The sequence below is a fragment of the Leptonotus elevatus genome, chromosome 15, assembly GCF_054856555.1.
Source record: "Leptonotus elevatus isolate MCC_2025b chromosome 15, RoL_Lele_1.0, whole genome shotgun sequence".
NCBI classification, from domain to species: Eukaryota; Metazoa; Chordata; class Actinopteri; order Syngnathiformes; family Syngnathidae; genus Leptonotus; species Leptonotus elevatus.
This window is the reverse complement of record NC_141253.1, coordinates 3392279-3403671: the sequence shown is the minus strand read 5'-3', so window position 1 is coordinate 3403671 and position 11393 is coordinate 3392279. Positions and strand designations below refer to the sequence as shown.

The window sequence follows — 11393 nt, the reverse complement described above, 5'->3', positions numbered from 1 at the left end:
ATTTGTTATTGATTGTGACCACCAGTCATATCCATTCTACAAACCTTCTCTTTTGCCCCAACGCATTTCAGTGGGCATCAATTACAAAATATACCGTTTCCCTATTTGTGGGTTGACCCTATCCCCTGCGAATATCAGGGTTTGACTGTGTGTGCGTTTGTGTGTGTACATATTTGTATCTGTGTATGTATGTATATATAGTATAGTTACTGTTGAGTAGAGAAAGACACTTATTCATAATAGAAAATAAGCTGAATTTATTGTGCAACAAGGATCATATTAATAATTCCATGGGGGATTTGGGTAGGCATAAAAAAAGAAGCAAAACAATTGTGAGATGATTGTGCTGGCCTGGTCCTGCCACAAAGAAAATAAAAAAAGTCAGAATGTGGAGTACAACAAAAGTATTTCGTTCAACTTAAATTATGTAAACAAGAGCATGAAAAAATGATTTTGGCTGTGTGAAAAGTTCCTCTATTAGAAATGTACATACATGTCCTTTGAGTAAAAAAAAAAAAATCTACAAATCTGTGTGGTACTAAAAATATAGACTTCCAGAAAAGACGTATCAAAAGTATCCCTGAGTGATAGGTCGTATGATAAAAAGATGGTAGCATAGCCATGCTAACAATAGCATGCTGCTACGCTATGCTGGTGGAGGAGCGCAGGACGTGGAACCTCTTGAGTGTCATACGGATGGACCCGAGGTCTCGGTTCAGATGCTCCAGACGCTCCTCTAAGGCCACCTGGTGCGCACACAGCAGACGACATGTGTTACCTCCGCCAAGGCGCATGCAAACCTAATGAGGCATCTCTCTTAGTGTGGCTCACCCGGTCCAGCCTGGTCTTCATGCTCACTCGACCGCCTGACGACGAGGGCGGCATGCGGCTCAGAGATGCCTCGATCTGCACACACGCAAAGTGCGTCATAAGCTTCGCTTCGGCACTTTCAATTTGAACCTCTATTCGTATTTATGAAAATCCAAGATGGCTAGAATATTTTTTTTTTTTTTCAAAAGACAATACACACAAAAACAGACGGACAGAAAGTGGCGATGTGTTCAACTGGCCTCTTGTTTCTCCCGTGTGAGCTCATCAAAAAGCCTCTCGGCCTCCGCCAGTGACAGAACTTTGTTGTCGGCGGCCGGGCTTCTTCTTCCTCCTCCGTCTTCGCGCGCCGGCGGCGCGGCGCCACAGTCGGGCAGCTCCGAGCTGACAGCAGCGTCTGCATGGGGTTGTGGGCGACACCGTCTTCATCGCATGAACACTATTGAGTGACTTCAATCCACTTTCTTACCATGGTGGTCAGCTGACCCAAAATGTAGTTTCTTCCTCGGACTGCTGCTGTGGAACGAGTGGCGCCTCACGTGGTCGGCGTGTGCGTCGCGTCTGCAAAATGAAAATGGGAATAATACTTTTTTTTTTTTTTTTACTAGAACTGCTTAAGTTCATTTGGGGTTAATCGGAAAATGAATGTGGCGATGATCAAAATGAAACGTTCTAAGAGGGTGTGCTGACTTCTGCAACCACCTTATCGCAGTTTATTTTTACTCCCCTATTGAAAAACAAATGTATTTCTTTCCTTATTTGAGTTACATACAGGTCACATAAATCTTTTTTTTATTTTATTTTTTTATTACAGAAACCCAGCATTTGAAAATGGGGTGTGTAGACTTTTCCTATCTGGTGTAAGACTTGAACTGGCCTATTGTTGAGGTGCTCCTCCCGCGGCATCATGTGACCAAAGGCGGTGGAGTAGTTCTCGGTAGGGCACCGCTTGGGGCTCCCCTTGGCTGGCAACGGGACAAGTAACGTCTCCCTCTTGGCTGACAGGCAACACAAGAGAGTTAAACAGAAGGTATAGAAATAATACATTGGTATACTAGACACGGACATAATCTACAATATAAAAGAGTAAGTGTGTACTGGGCGTTGTTGCGATGGGGCTCCGTAGTCCTGGCGGAGGCAGCGAGGACGACCGGTGGCCGTCCGGAGACAAACTCCTCTGACTTCTGAGCGGACCGCCGACGCCGCCCCCCGGTGACGGCCTGTGATTGGCCAGCCCTGCCGGCAAGCGTTACGCGTCATTGGTGGGCGGAAAGGGGGCGGGGCTACGCTAACCTGTGAACGTTTCTTACAGGGGGCTCTGCTCTCTGTGGCTCGGGTGTCCTCCATCTCGATCAGCGCCCTCATGATGGGGGTCAGGAGGCCGGCGCCCTCCTCCCGGAGTCGGGATGGGGACGGCGTGTGGTCGGGGTCTCGGGGGGCCGTGCACCTGCAGAACCACAATGCAAATGAGTGTGGAGAATGAAACCTTTAAACTGCATCCATAGTAAGCAAAGATAGATTAAGTTGTTTGCCACCGGTCAAATCATGGCTATGCTAAGCGTAGCAAAGTCCTAAATGCTAATTGCTAGTTAAGCTAGGCTAGTAGTAAACATCATTAACCATGCTCACCACCAGTTAAGAGCTAAATTAAGCTCACATTTAATAAGCTAGTAGCAAATGTGATTAACGCTACTAGCCAATGCTAAAGAGCTAGGCTAATAGTAGCAAATAAAATGCTTCTAGCAGTTAAAGAGTCATGCTAGGCCACTAACAGCAAATGTTGCTAGCGCTATTCCTATATTAGATTAGGCTAGTAGTATCTAATGTAGTTAAAACTGATAGCCACAAGCAAAAAAACCTAGGCTAGGCAAGCAGCAGAGAATGTAGCTAATGCTACTAGATCTTGGTAAGGGCTAAGCTGTATGCTGTGCTAATCTTAGCTAATATTGTTAACACTACTAGTTACAGTCCAACTTGCCTCATGGAACTTTCAGAAGTGAACGCCGACTTCGCGGCGGCGGCGGCAAGATGTTGACCTTCCAAACGGGGTGACCTCCTGCGCGTGATGTCCGGCTCCGCGTTGCCTCTGCTTGGCGAGCGCAGCAGGTCCGGATGGTGGAAAAGACTGCGGGATATGATGAATACGTCATGGTGGCGCGCTCCTCCACAAGTTGTGAATGTAGGTGGCTACGTTAGCATAGCTAGCCGCTCACCCGGCTCCGGACGGCTGGGGGGCCGCGTGGGGGCTGTGGCGGACCCTGGCCTGGTTCTCATGCTCCAACTGCCGCACTTGAGACTCCAGCTTAGAAATGGTTCTGAATGGAGACGATACAATGAAGGGGAATTATCATTTCAATATTTTAGCAATAATGACTGAAAATAATCCACCTTTTTAGGTCTGAAATGAGATCGCTGGCTTGGTAAAGTTTGTCCTCTGTTGACAGCAAGTTGCTCTGTCCAAAAAAAAAAAGGATAGAAACATTATACACAATACACAACATTATCTGACTTCAATGCTCACCTTGAGTCTGTCGTCGTCCTTCAGCACAGAATTGTAGCGCGTCAGTAGCTGGAAAACAAAACAAAACAGACATCGATCAGCGGCCGTTGCCATTTGAATTTCCTGGTTTCCGCCCCACCTCTTTCTTGGCCTTGACCTCCCGTTCCCTCCGGGCCTCGCTGTCGTCCGCCTGCCGTCGCGCCTTCGCCAGGGCCGCCGCCTTCTCCCTGGCCGAGCGCTTGGCGTCCTCCAGACGCTGACGCAGCGACTTGACGGTGGCGCCCGCCACCGCGTAGCGCTCGGGCCACTCGGCCTGAACACGCCAATGGAGACGCGTTAAGACGCGCTACCTTGTTTTGTAAATACAAACTAAAGCATGTGATTTTTTGTATAAATTGAAATCCGCATTCGACAGCTTCGTCTTAGCACTTTTGGTGACAGGATAATCACAAAGGAATGGACTACCAGCTGTTTCTCCAGCTTGGCGTTGGTTTCCTCCAGCTGGTCGATCCGTCGGCCCGCTTCAGCCAAAGCGTTCTCCAGATGCTGACACCTGGAAATCATTAAAAAAAAAAAAAAAAAAAAAAAAGATTCAACAAGCTATGACGAAAACGAAATCTGTCACTATTCAGCGTCAGTCTACGTTACTTTGAAACAAAATGGCTGACTTTTTGAGACTTTTTTTGGAGGGTCTACTCATGATAGACGCGGCTATTTAACGCCATGTGGCGAATGTCGCCAACGCACCTCCCTGAAAGCACCCGGTCGCTCCTCTCCGGGTCTCCGGGCAGAGCTCGGAGCTGCAGCTTGTCTCGCAAGAGTTGAATCTCGCACTCGTAATACGCCTTCAGGTCGGCCACGTGTCGCGAGTGCTTCTCTCTCAGGTTCCGACGCAGCCTGGACAGGAGCGGATGTGGAAAAACATTCGGTATATACTTGTGTTGGAAAAAAAAAAAAAAAAAAAAAGACAGATTCAACTCCTATATTTCCAACCCTTGTAAGTGTATTATTGTACAGTAATACTAAAAGACTCAAAATGTATGTTTTTTTTTTTTTTAACTCATTCACTTCCAGCCATTTTCACTGAAGCAACCCCCTTCGCTCCCGGCTGGTTTACTGAATTTTTACTGATTTTGCAAGGCCCATGGGGAAAAAAAAAATGTATATTTGTATTTGTTTCCGTTTTGCAGCCATTAGCATTAAAATATAGCTAAGTTTCGTCAATATTCACATGGCCCTGGCTGATCTCTTTTACTCTGCTGCCACCTGCTGGCCATTAAAAAAGAAGAAGCTACCATTGCTTTAAGCCACCTCTTCATGTCAGAAGCTGCATAGAAACGCGTCATAAAACGTGCCACGTTCCTGTTAGGACTCACAAGGACAGAACGACGGGATCTTCTAGAGAACCAGAGCCAGGCTTGCGAGTACGGTTGTCGTCGTCCTCCTCCTCCTCCTCCTCCTCGCCGGTCTTCGTCCGCGGGGTGGACAGAGCTTCCTGGGACGCATCGGAGACGCCGTCGAGGCTCAGAGGTGTCGAGGAGGAGGGCCGGGACGCCTCAACGGGCAGTGGCTGTGAAAGCAAAAGTAAAAGTTGAAAGTAAAAACGACGACGACAACAAAAAGTCAAGTCAACGTAGAGGATTGGACCAATCGCGTGCGAGCAAGCGTCATGTGACCTGCCTGCAGCGACAACGGAGTGGAAGTCCCGGAGCGTTCCCAGGCGGAACGTCTGGCGTCCGTGCTGTGCTTGTAGATCTCTCGCAGAGAAACCCGAAAGTCTTCAGCCTACAAGAGAGGATGATGATTTTTTTTTTTCCTTGTTAAACTTTGACCTTTTTCCCAAGTAATATTACAACTTTGCATTACAATTTTATTTTACTTTTGAAAATTGAGTATATTAATTAATTATTTTTTGCGGGGATTTTACAACTTTTGACTATTTGCTGTACATTTCTGATTTTGCAACTTTATGCTTGTGGAAATATTGTTTCTTGTAAAATTATGATTTTTCTCATGTAGTATTTACCAGTACACAGTTGAATCATAATTTGATCTACTTGTAAAACTGATTGTATTATTGTACAGTTTTTTTTCTTTCTTTTTTTCTCAAAATTCTAACTTAACCCTATAAAGCCAACCGTATCATATTAAATACAAGACATTTTGTATTTTCTTTTTTTACCCATTAAAACCCGGACGTATATGATCTGACACGTGGCATTGCAAGGATAATCCATTAGAGGGCAGTATCACCCAGCTGATGGCTTTTCCAGAGACACCTATACTTAGTAATAGTGGCAAATGTTCTTTCTGATTTTTGGAAATACTAATATGTTTGACATTTATTTTTATATTTTTGACAGTTATAAATGTACAGCATTGTGACCGAATGCATCAAATATGACACAAATCAAAAGTCATATGTGGAAGTTGATGAAAAAAAATGTTTGTTTGTTAAAAAGGACCAATAAATAATAATATTTAGAAAGAATCTGAATATTCGCTTTATAGGGTTAACAACTTTTTGTCACTCATAAAATTGCGATTTTAGGAGGGCAAAATTAGGTTTTCCCCTTTACCATGTACTTTTCCATTGTGGTTAAATTGTGACTATTCTGGGCGATATGGGCCAAAAATAAAAATCTTGATTTTTATTACATTCTGGACGATTACGATTTTAAACAAAGTAATTAACCCAACAAACATTTATTCAAGGTTTCATTTATTCAAAAATAAATCTTGAGCAAAATGTCCAGACAACAATATTGTATACTGATTTTAAATACAATTTAACGTAAATTTAACATTCATAGCTTGAGCAAAAAATTTCAATTTTTAATAGTGCATTATTTTTATGCGCCTCAATTTCACGATTTATCACGATTCGGTTTATAAAATGACTATTAATTTAATTAATTTGATTTATTGCCCAGCCCTTCTATTCTTATATTTAAAAAAAAAAAACCATAAATATCACTTGATTCTTTTAATAAAATTCTCAGTTTCAAATGACCGTCTTTTCCCAAAATGTCTTTCTTCGGGCTTCTGATTGGCTCACAGCGCCTTAAGGCTAGTACGGGTTAGCTTATGGCTGCAAATGCATGTTGTCACCTGATCCGCGGAAGCTTCTTGCAGGAAGAAGGCGGCGCCACTGCCGTTGGGTTCGAGGGCGCTCGGCAGACGGTGATAGAGGTCGCACTCATTCAGACGCCAGTATGTCAGACCTGAGAGGAAAGGACGGCTTCTTTCACTGACAACAATTCAACAAAACGGAAAAGGGGAATTTGTTCTCATCATATTTTGCCTTTTTTTTTTTTTTTACTCATTCACTGCCATTGACGGCTATAGGCGTCAAAAATTATTTTGAACTATTTCTATTAGTTGAACATATTTTCCAGTATGAAAACCTAGATTTTTTTTTATTGTACATTTAGAACAGATATTACATTTGTGATTAATCGTGAGTAAACTATTGAAGTCATGCGATTAATTTCAATTAAAAAATGTAATCGCCTGAAGCAATTATAATTTTTTTTAAACAAAAGATTATTAAAAATTAGGGGCGTCAGGCGATTACAATTTTTAATCGTAATCAATCGCATGACTTCACTAGTTAACTCATGATTAATCACAAATTTTATATCTGTTCTAAATGTAAAAAAAATTCTCTCTAGGTTTTCATACTCTTGTAAAAAAAAAAATTAAACTAATAGAAATAGTTAAAAATAATTTTTGACGTCTATAGCCGTCATTGGCAGTGAATGAAAAAAAAAAAAAAGGAAAAATCTCCTAAAAAATTAGCGAGAAGCCCCGATGTAAATAACGTCACCTGAGGCCTCAGACAAGAGGCTGTCGCTCCTCCTCAGCGTGAAAGAGGGGCAGGGCGAAGCGGCGGTGGGACGCCGGGTGTCGAAACTCTCCGGGGGGGCGAGACCCGAGTCGCCCAGGCTGCGCGGCAGCTCCTCGTACTCGGGAATTCGGGACGCCACCATCTTGATCTTCCTGGCTCGCAGTTTCTGCCTCAAAGCCCAGGAGGTCAGAACCTGACTGCACAAATAAGCGCAGTACGAAAAGGTCTGCAGTAGTCAACAGTAGTCAATTTATTCCTGCACGGTATTTTTTCCCGTTACTATTATTTGTAACATTAGGACTTTTTTCATGGAGAAAATATGACTTTTTCCCTATTAAAATGATGAGTTTGACTCATTAACAATTACTTTTACGTAAAGATTCAAACTTTTTCATCTTTTACGTCTATAAAAATGTTTCCTGAAAATTTGTTTAGCACAACTTACTTGTTAAATAAAAAATTTCCCCATAACAAAAAAAAAATCCTTTAAGATTATTTTAACTTTATTACTTCCTCGCCCCCATGATTAATTTTTTTTTGCTCATATAAAGTATGATTGGTTCAATAAATGACAATATTTATTTTCTGGTACAAATTATAATTAAAAAAAAATTATAATTTATGAAGTTTTTCGGTTAAAAAATTACTTTATTGTAAAATGGTAATGCCTTTAATGAAGTGTTAAAATATATATATATATATTTTTTTATTACTTTACTTCTTGTGAAATCTACACTCTAAAAACAGTTGGGTCAATTATGGATCAAAAATGGACCGATCCATTTTATGGGTCAACTTTCTGGGTTGTTTTATCCAAAATGACTTAATTTTTTGACCCAAGTAAAGGATCTGACCAATATTTATGAGTGGCTTTACACTAAAATACCTTTTTTGACACAAAATTGGGTCAAAGTGACCCAAGTAGAGGATCGGTCCATTTTTGACCCCTAGTGACCCAACTGTTTTTAGAGTGTACAGTATAAGTAATTTCAAACCTTTTTTGGAGCGCATTATTGTTAATTATTCGCGGTAGGTTCAAAAAGACGTCATTGATGTCATCAGCGACTCATCAACTTTCATCACATTAAAATGCCGAGTCATAAAAAGCTAAAGTCGTGCAACTCTCCGCTCACTGTCGTTGAAATAAGAAGCGAGACCCACCCCGGGGTTTTCTGCAGGTCTCCCGCCGACGGCTCTTCCTCGTCACGCGCCTTGGCAGCGGCATCGGCGTCTTCCGGCCACCGGTGCTCTCGCGACTCCGCGGTCTCCCAGGCGGACAGCGTGCCGTAGCCGCTGCTGAGCCCCGTGGTGGCCCGCTCATCGGCCGGCGGGTTGGCGCCGTCCGACCTGTGCGGCGGCGAGGGGGAGCTGAACGGGGAAAGGGCGGCGGCGGCGGCGGCGGCCAGGCTGTCGCTCTCGCTGGGAGCGCGTGCGGGAAAAGCGCAGTCGCCGGCCATGAGCGGCAACAGGAAGTCTTTAGCGGCGGCGGTGGCGTCCTCGCTGGTTTGGATGGCGGCGCTGTGGGTGAAGTCGGCATGTGGCGGACGGTTCTGGAGCTGCACCAGCGCTTTGATCTCATCCTGAATTAACTGAAATTGAAGGTCAATTCAAATGTAAAATCATTTATTAAGCGGTTCAGATAGTGGATGGATAATAGCAACAACAACAACAACAAAAGATTCATTCTGATTATATTTTGGATTTATAATCAATTAATTAGGCAACGAAAATATGTTATAAAAATTGATAAAATTGTTCATTTACATTTTTATTTTGTTTATAATTATTTTAAATAATTAACCAATTGTCCTTAATTAGATAAAACACTAATAAGTATACATGTAAAATGTTTTTTTAATAATAAATAATTATAATTTTTTTAATTGTGCTGTTTTTAATGAATGTAATTATAATTATTTAACCAATTATGTTCTAAAATACACCGTGATAAATGTATAGGTAGAAAAGTTCATTTAAATAATAAAGTAGTTTTAAATTGCATTATTCTACTTACCTTTATAATTAACCAATTATTTTCTAAAATATATCAAACATTGTGGAAATGTAAATCTTAATGTTGGTAAATGTACACTTCATTTAACTAAAAAAAATGTAATATAAGAAATCAATTGAATATTTAATTTAAACAAATTTAATGTAAAAAATAAAATTGCAGTAAATGTAAATATAAATTAATATTTTCTTATATGGAAAATTGTTTATGGCGGTGTTTTTATAGTTTATTATTTATAATTTTATTAAATAAGATCAATTTTTTTTCATATGAAAAGTACATTTAAATGATGCAATTTTCGGAATCTAGTTCATGTAAATGCCCCCGAAGGGTTTCTTCTGGGTTTTGGCGAGAGCGTACCTGTATTTGGCACTGGTACTGTTCTTGCTGCGCAAGGATTTGCCCCTGGTATTGCTTCTCCACCAGCTGAAACAGATGCAGCCATCGGCCCTGAGGTCGACGGGAGAGAGAGAAAGAGAGAGAGAGAAAAAAAAGCGCTCAGCAAGACGTTGGATGAATGGAGCGATAAATCGGCTGGCGTCGTCGCACCTCGCAGTTCTTCCAGACCTGCGGGTCCGTCTCGCCGCCACTGCGTATCTCCTCCACCAGGGCTCGGAGGGTCTCCAGGGAGCTCGGGTTGATGAACGGGAGGTTCTTGCCTGGCGTGAACGTGTCGTCTTCTGTGCTCAGACACAAACCCCTGAGACGCACCAAAAAATACTTTGCTCAACATCGGATTAGTTTGGCTTGCTTTGGAAAATTCAGCCTCTGAAGCCAGTTGCACTTTGCAACGTGAAACCAATGCTTCGAACCAAAAGGTCGCACCTGATCTTATTGCACGTTGGCGCGCCCTTGACGGTCTGGCTGGCCACAGCGCCCCCTGTGGTCTGGGATGCCGAACGCCTGCCCTCAGAGACCCCCAGCCCCGAGGCGGTGGTGGCCTCGGACGACAGCGGGGACGCCTCGCTCTCCTTGCCGCCACCGTCGCCGCTGGCCTGGCAGTGGCTCCGGGGCCCCGAGCTGGACACGTCCTCAGAGACGCTGTCATCTGTGGACATGTTTAAGGGCCCGTGCAGAGGTGGGGGGAACTCTGACAGCTGCAAAACAAACACAAACAAATTAATGTGTGTGCCACGTTGCAAAAAAAATAATTAATTGTTATCAATTTTAAGTTGCTTTTAACTTTTTGAGGCACCAACTAAGCAACAGTTAATCTTGTTAGCCAAAAGTTGAGCCTTTTTTTTTTTAAACCTCCTTAACGCCTACATTCCTTTTCACCTCCTTCCATTTTTGTACTGCCTTCCATACATACTTCCTTCCACCTCAGACCAGCTTTTTCATCTTTCTTTGGTCCCTCCTTCCTTCCCAAACTTCTTCATTCCCTCATGACCTTCCCTCCTACTATTCTGTTGTGACTGCCTTTATTTATTTATTTTTAAACATCTTCCCTACCACATGCTTCCCCCCCCCCCCCCTTACCTTCTTCCATCCTTCCTCCCTCATTACTTGCTTCATTTTTTTCCTACCATCCCTCCTTTTTGGTCACATTCCTTCCTGTCATATCTGGTTTTAATTCATGCTACCTTACTTTTTTTCCCCCTGCAACTTAACCCGCTTCTCTGCCTTCCTCCCGAACCTCTTCCCTTCCTGACCTGACCTCCTTCTGTTCCTCCTAGAGTCAATTGTGTCTGACGCTGGTTGAAATATTTTGCCATTATTAAAGGAACGAAAGTAACAGCGGAAAAAAAGTGTACCCCTACTTTTCGCCCGCCGTAGCTTGCAACTATTGCATGAGCTTATATTGACAGGTGACAGATAAACGACGCACCCACAAAGTGTCATATCCCGCTGCAGACGGTGCAGATGGCACCCGGGTGCGACGCGCCACATTCGGTCGCCACTGACGAGTGACAGTCGCGAGCTTGTTGTGGTTAACTTGAGCTCGGCGGGCTCCGCTAGCATGCTAACAGCTAGCTAACTAGTCTCGTTTAACGGCACACTGATGGTGACGTTAGCCAACTTACAGGCTCAGTTAAAATGCATTTGCAGGAGCCATATCACGGGTGACAAGATTATTAATTCCGCAAATGTACACACTATATGAGTTAACCTTACCAGTTTACTTGCGTCGTCCTGTCATCCATATTTGTCAGGGAGATGCTAGCCAGGCGCTGATTGGTTGCTGAAATGACACCCCGTTA

General features: G+C 43.1%; 1 protein-coding gene across 1 annotated transcript; it reads right to left on the bottom strand.

Moving 5' to 3' along the window:
• Nucleotides 1-245: 245 nt before the first annotated feature.
• Nucleotides 246-11356, bottom strand: mphosph9 (M-phase phosphoprotein 9). The gene is made up of 23 exons (XM_086095808.1): nucleotides 11308-11356; nucleotides 10018-10289; nucleotides 9742-9892; nucleotides 9553-9642; nucleotides 8340-8767; nucleotides 7158-7375; nucleotides 6440-6552; nucleotides 5009-5113; nucleotides 4705-4898; nucleotides 4076-4225; nucleotides 3794-3881; nucleotides 3468-3641; nucleotides 3350-3397; nucleotides 3217-3281; nucleotides 3042-3143; nucleotides 2807-2953; nucleotides 2139-2275; nucleotides 1927-2064; nucleotides 1706-1826; nucleotides 1298-1389; nucleotides 1071-1225; nucleotides 832-906; nucleotides 246-746 (listed from the first exon to the last, which is right to left on the bottom strand). The coding sequence occupies exons 2-23, from the start codon at nucleotides 10248-10250 to the stop codon at nucleotides 642-644; spliced, it is 3129 nt and encodes a 1042-aa protein (XP_085951934.1). The 5' UTR covers nucleotides 10251-10289; nucleotides 11308-11356; the 3' UTR covers nucleotides 246-641.
• Nucleotides 11357-11393: the final 37 nt, after the last annotated feature.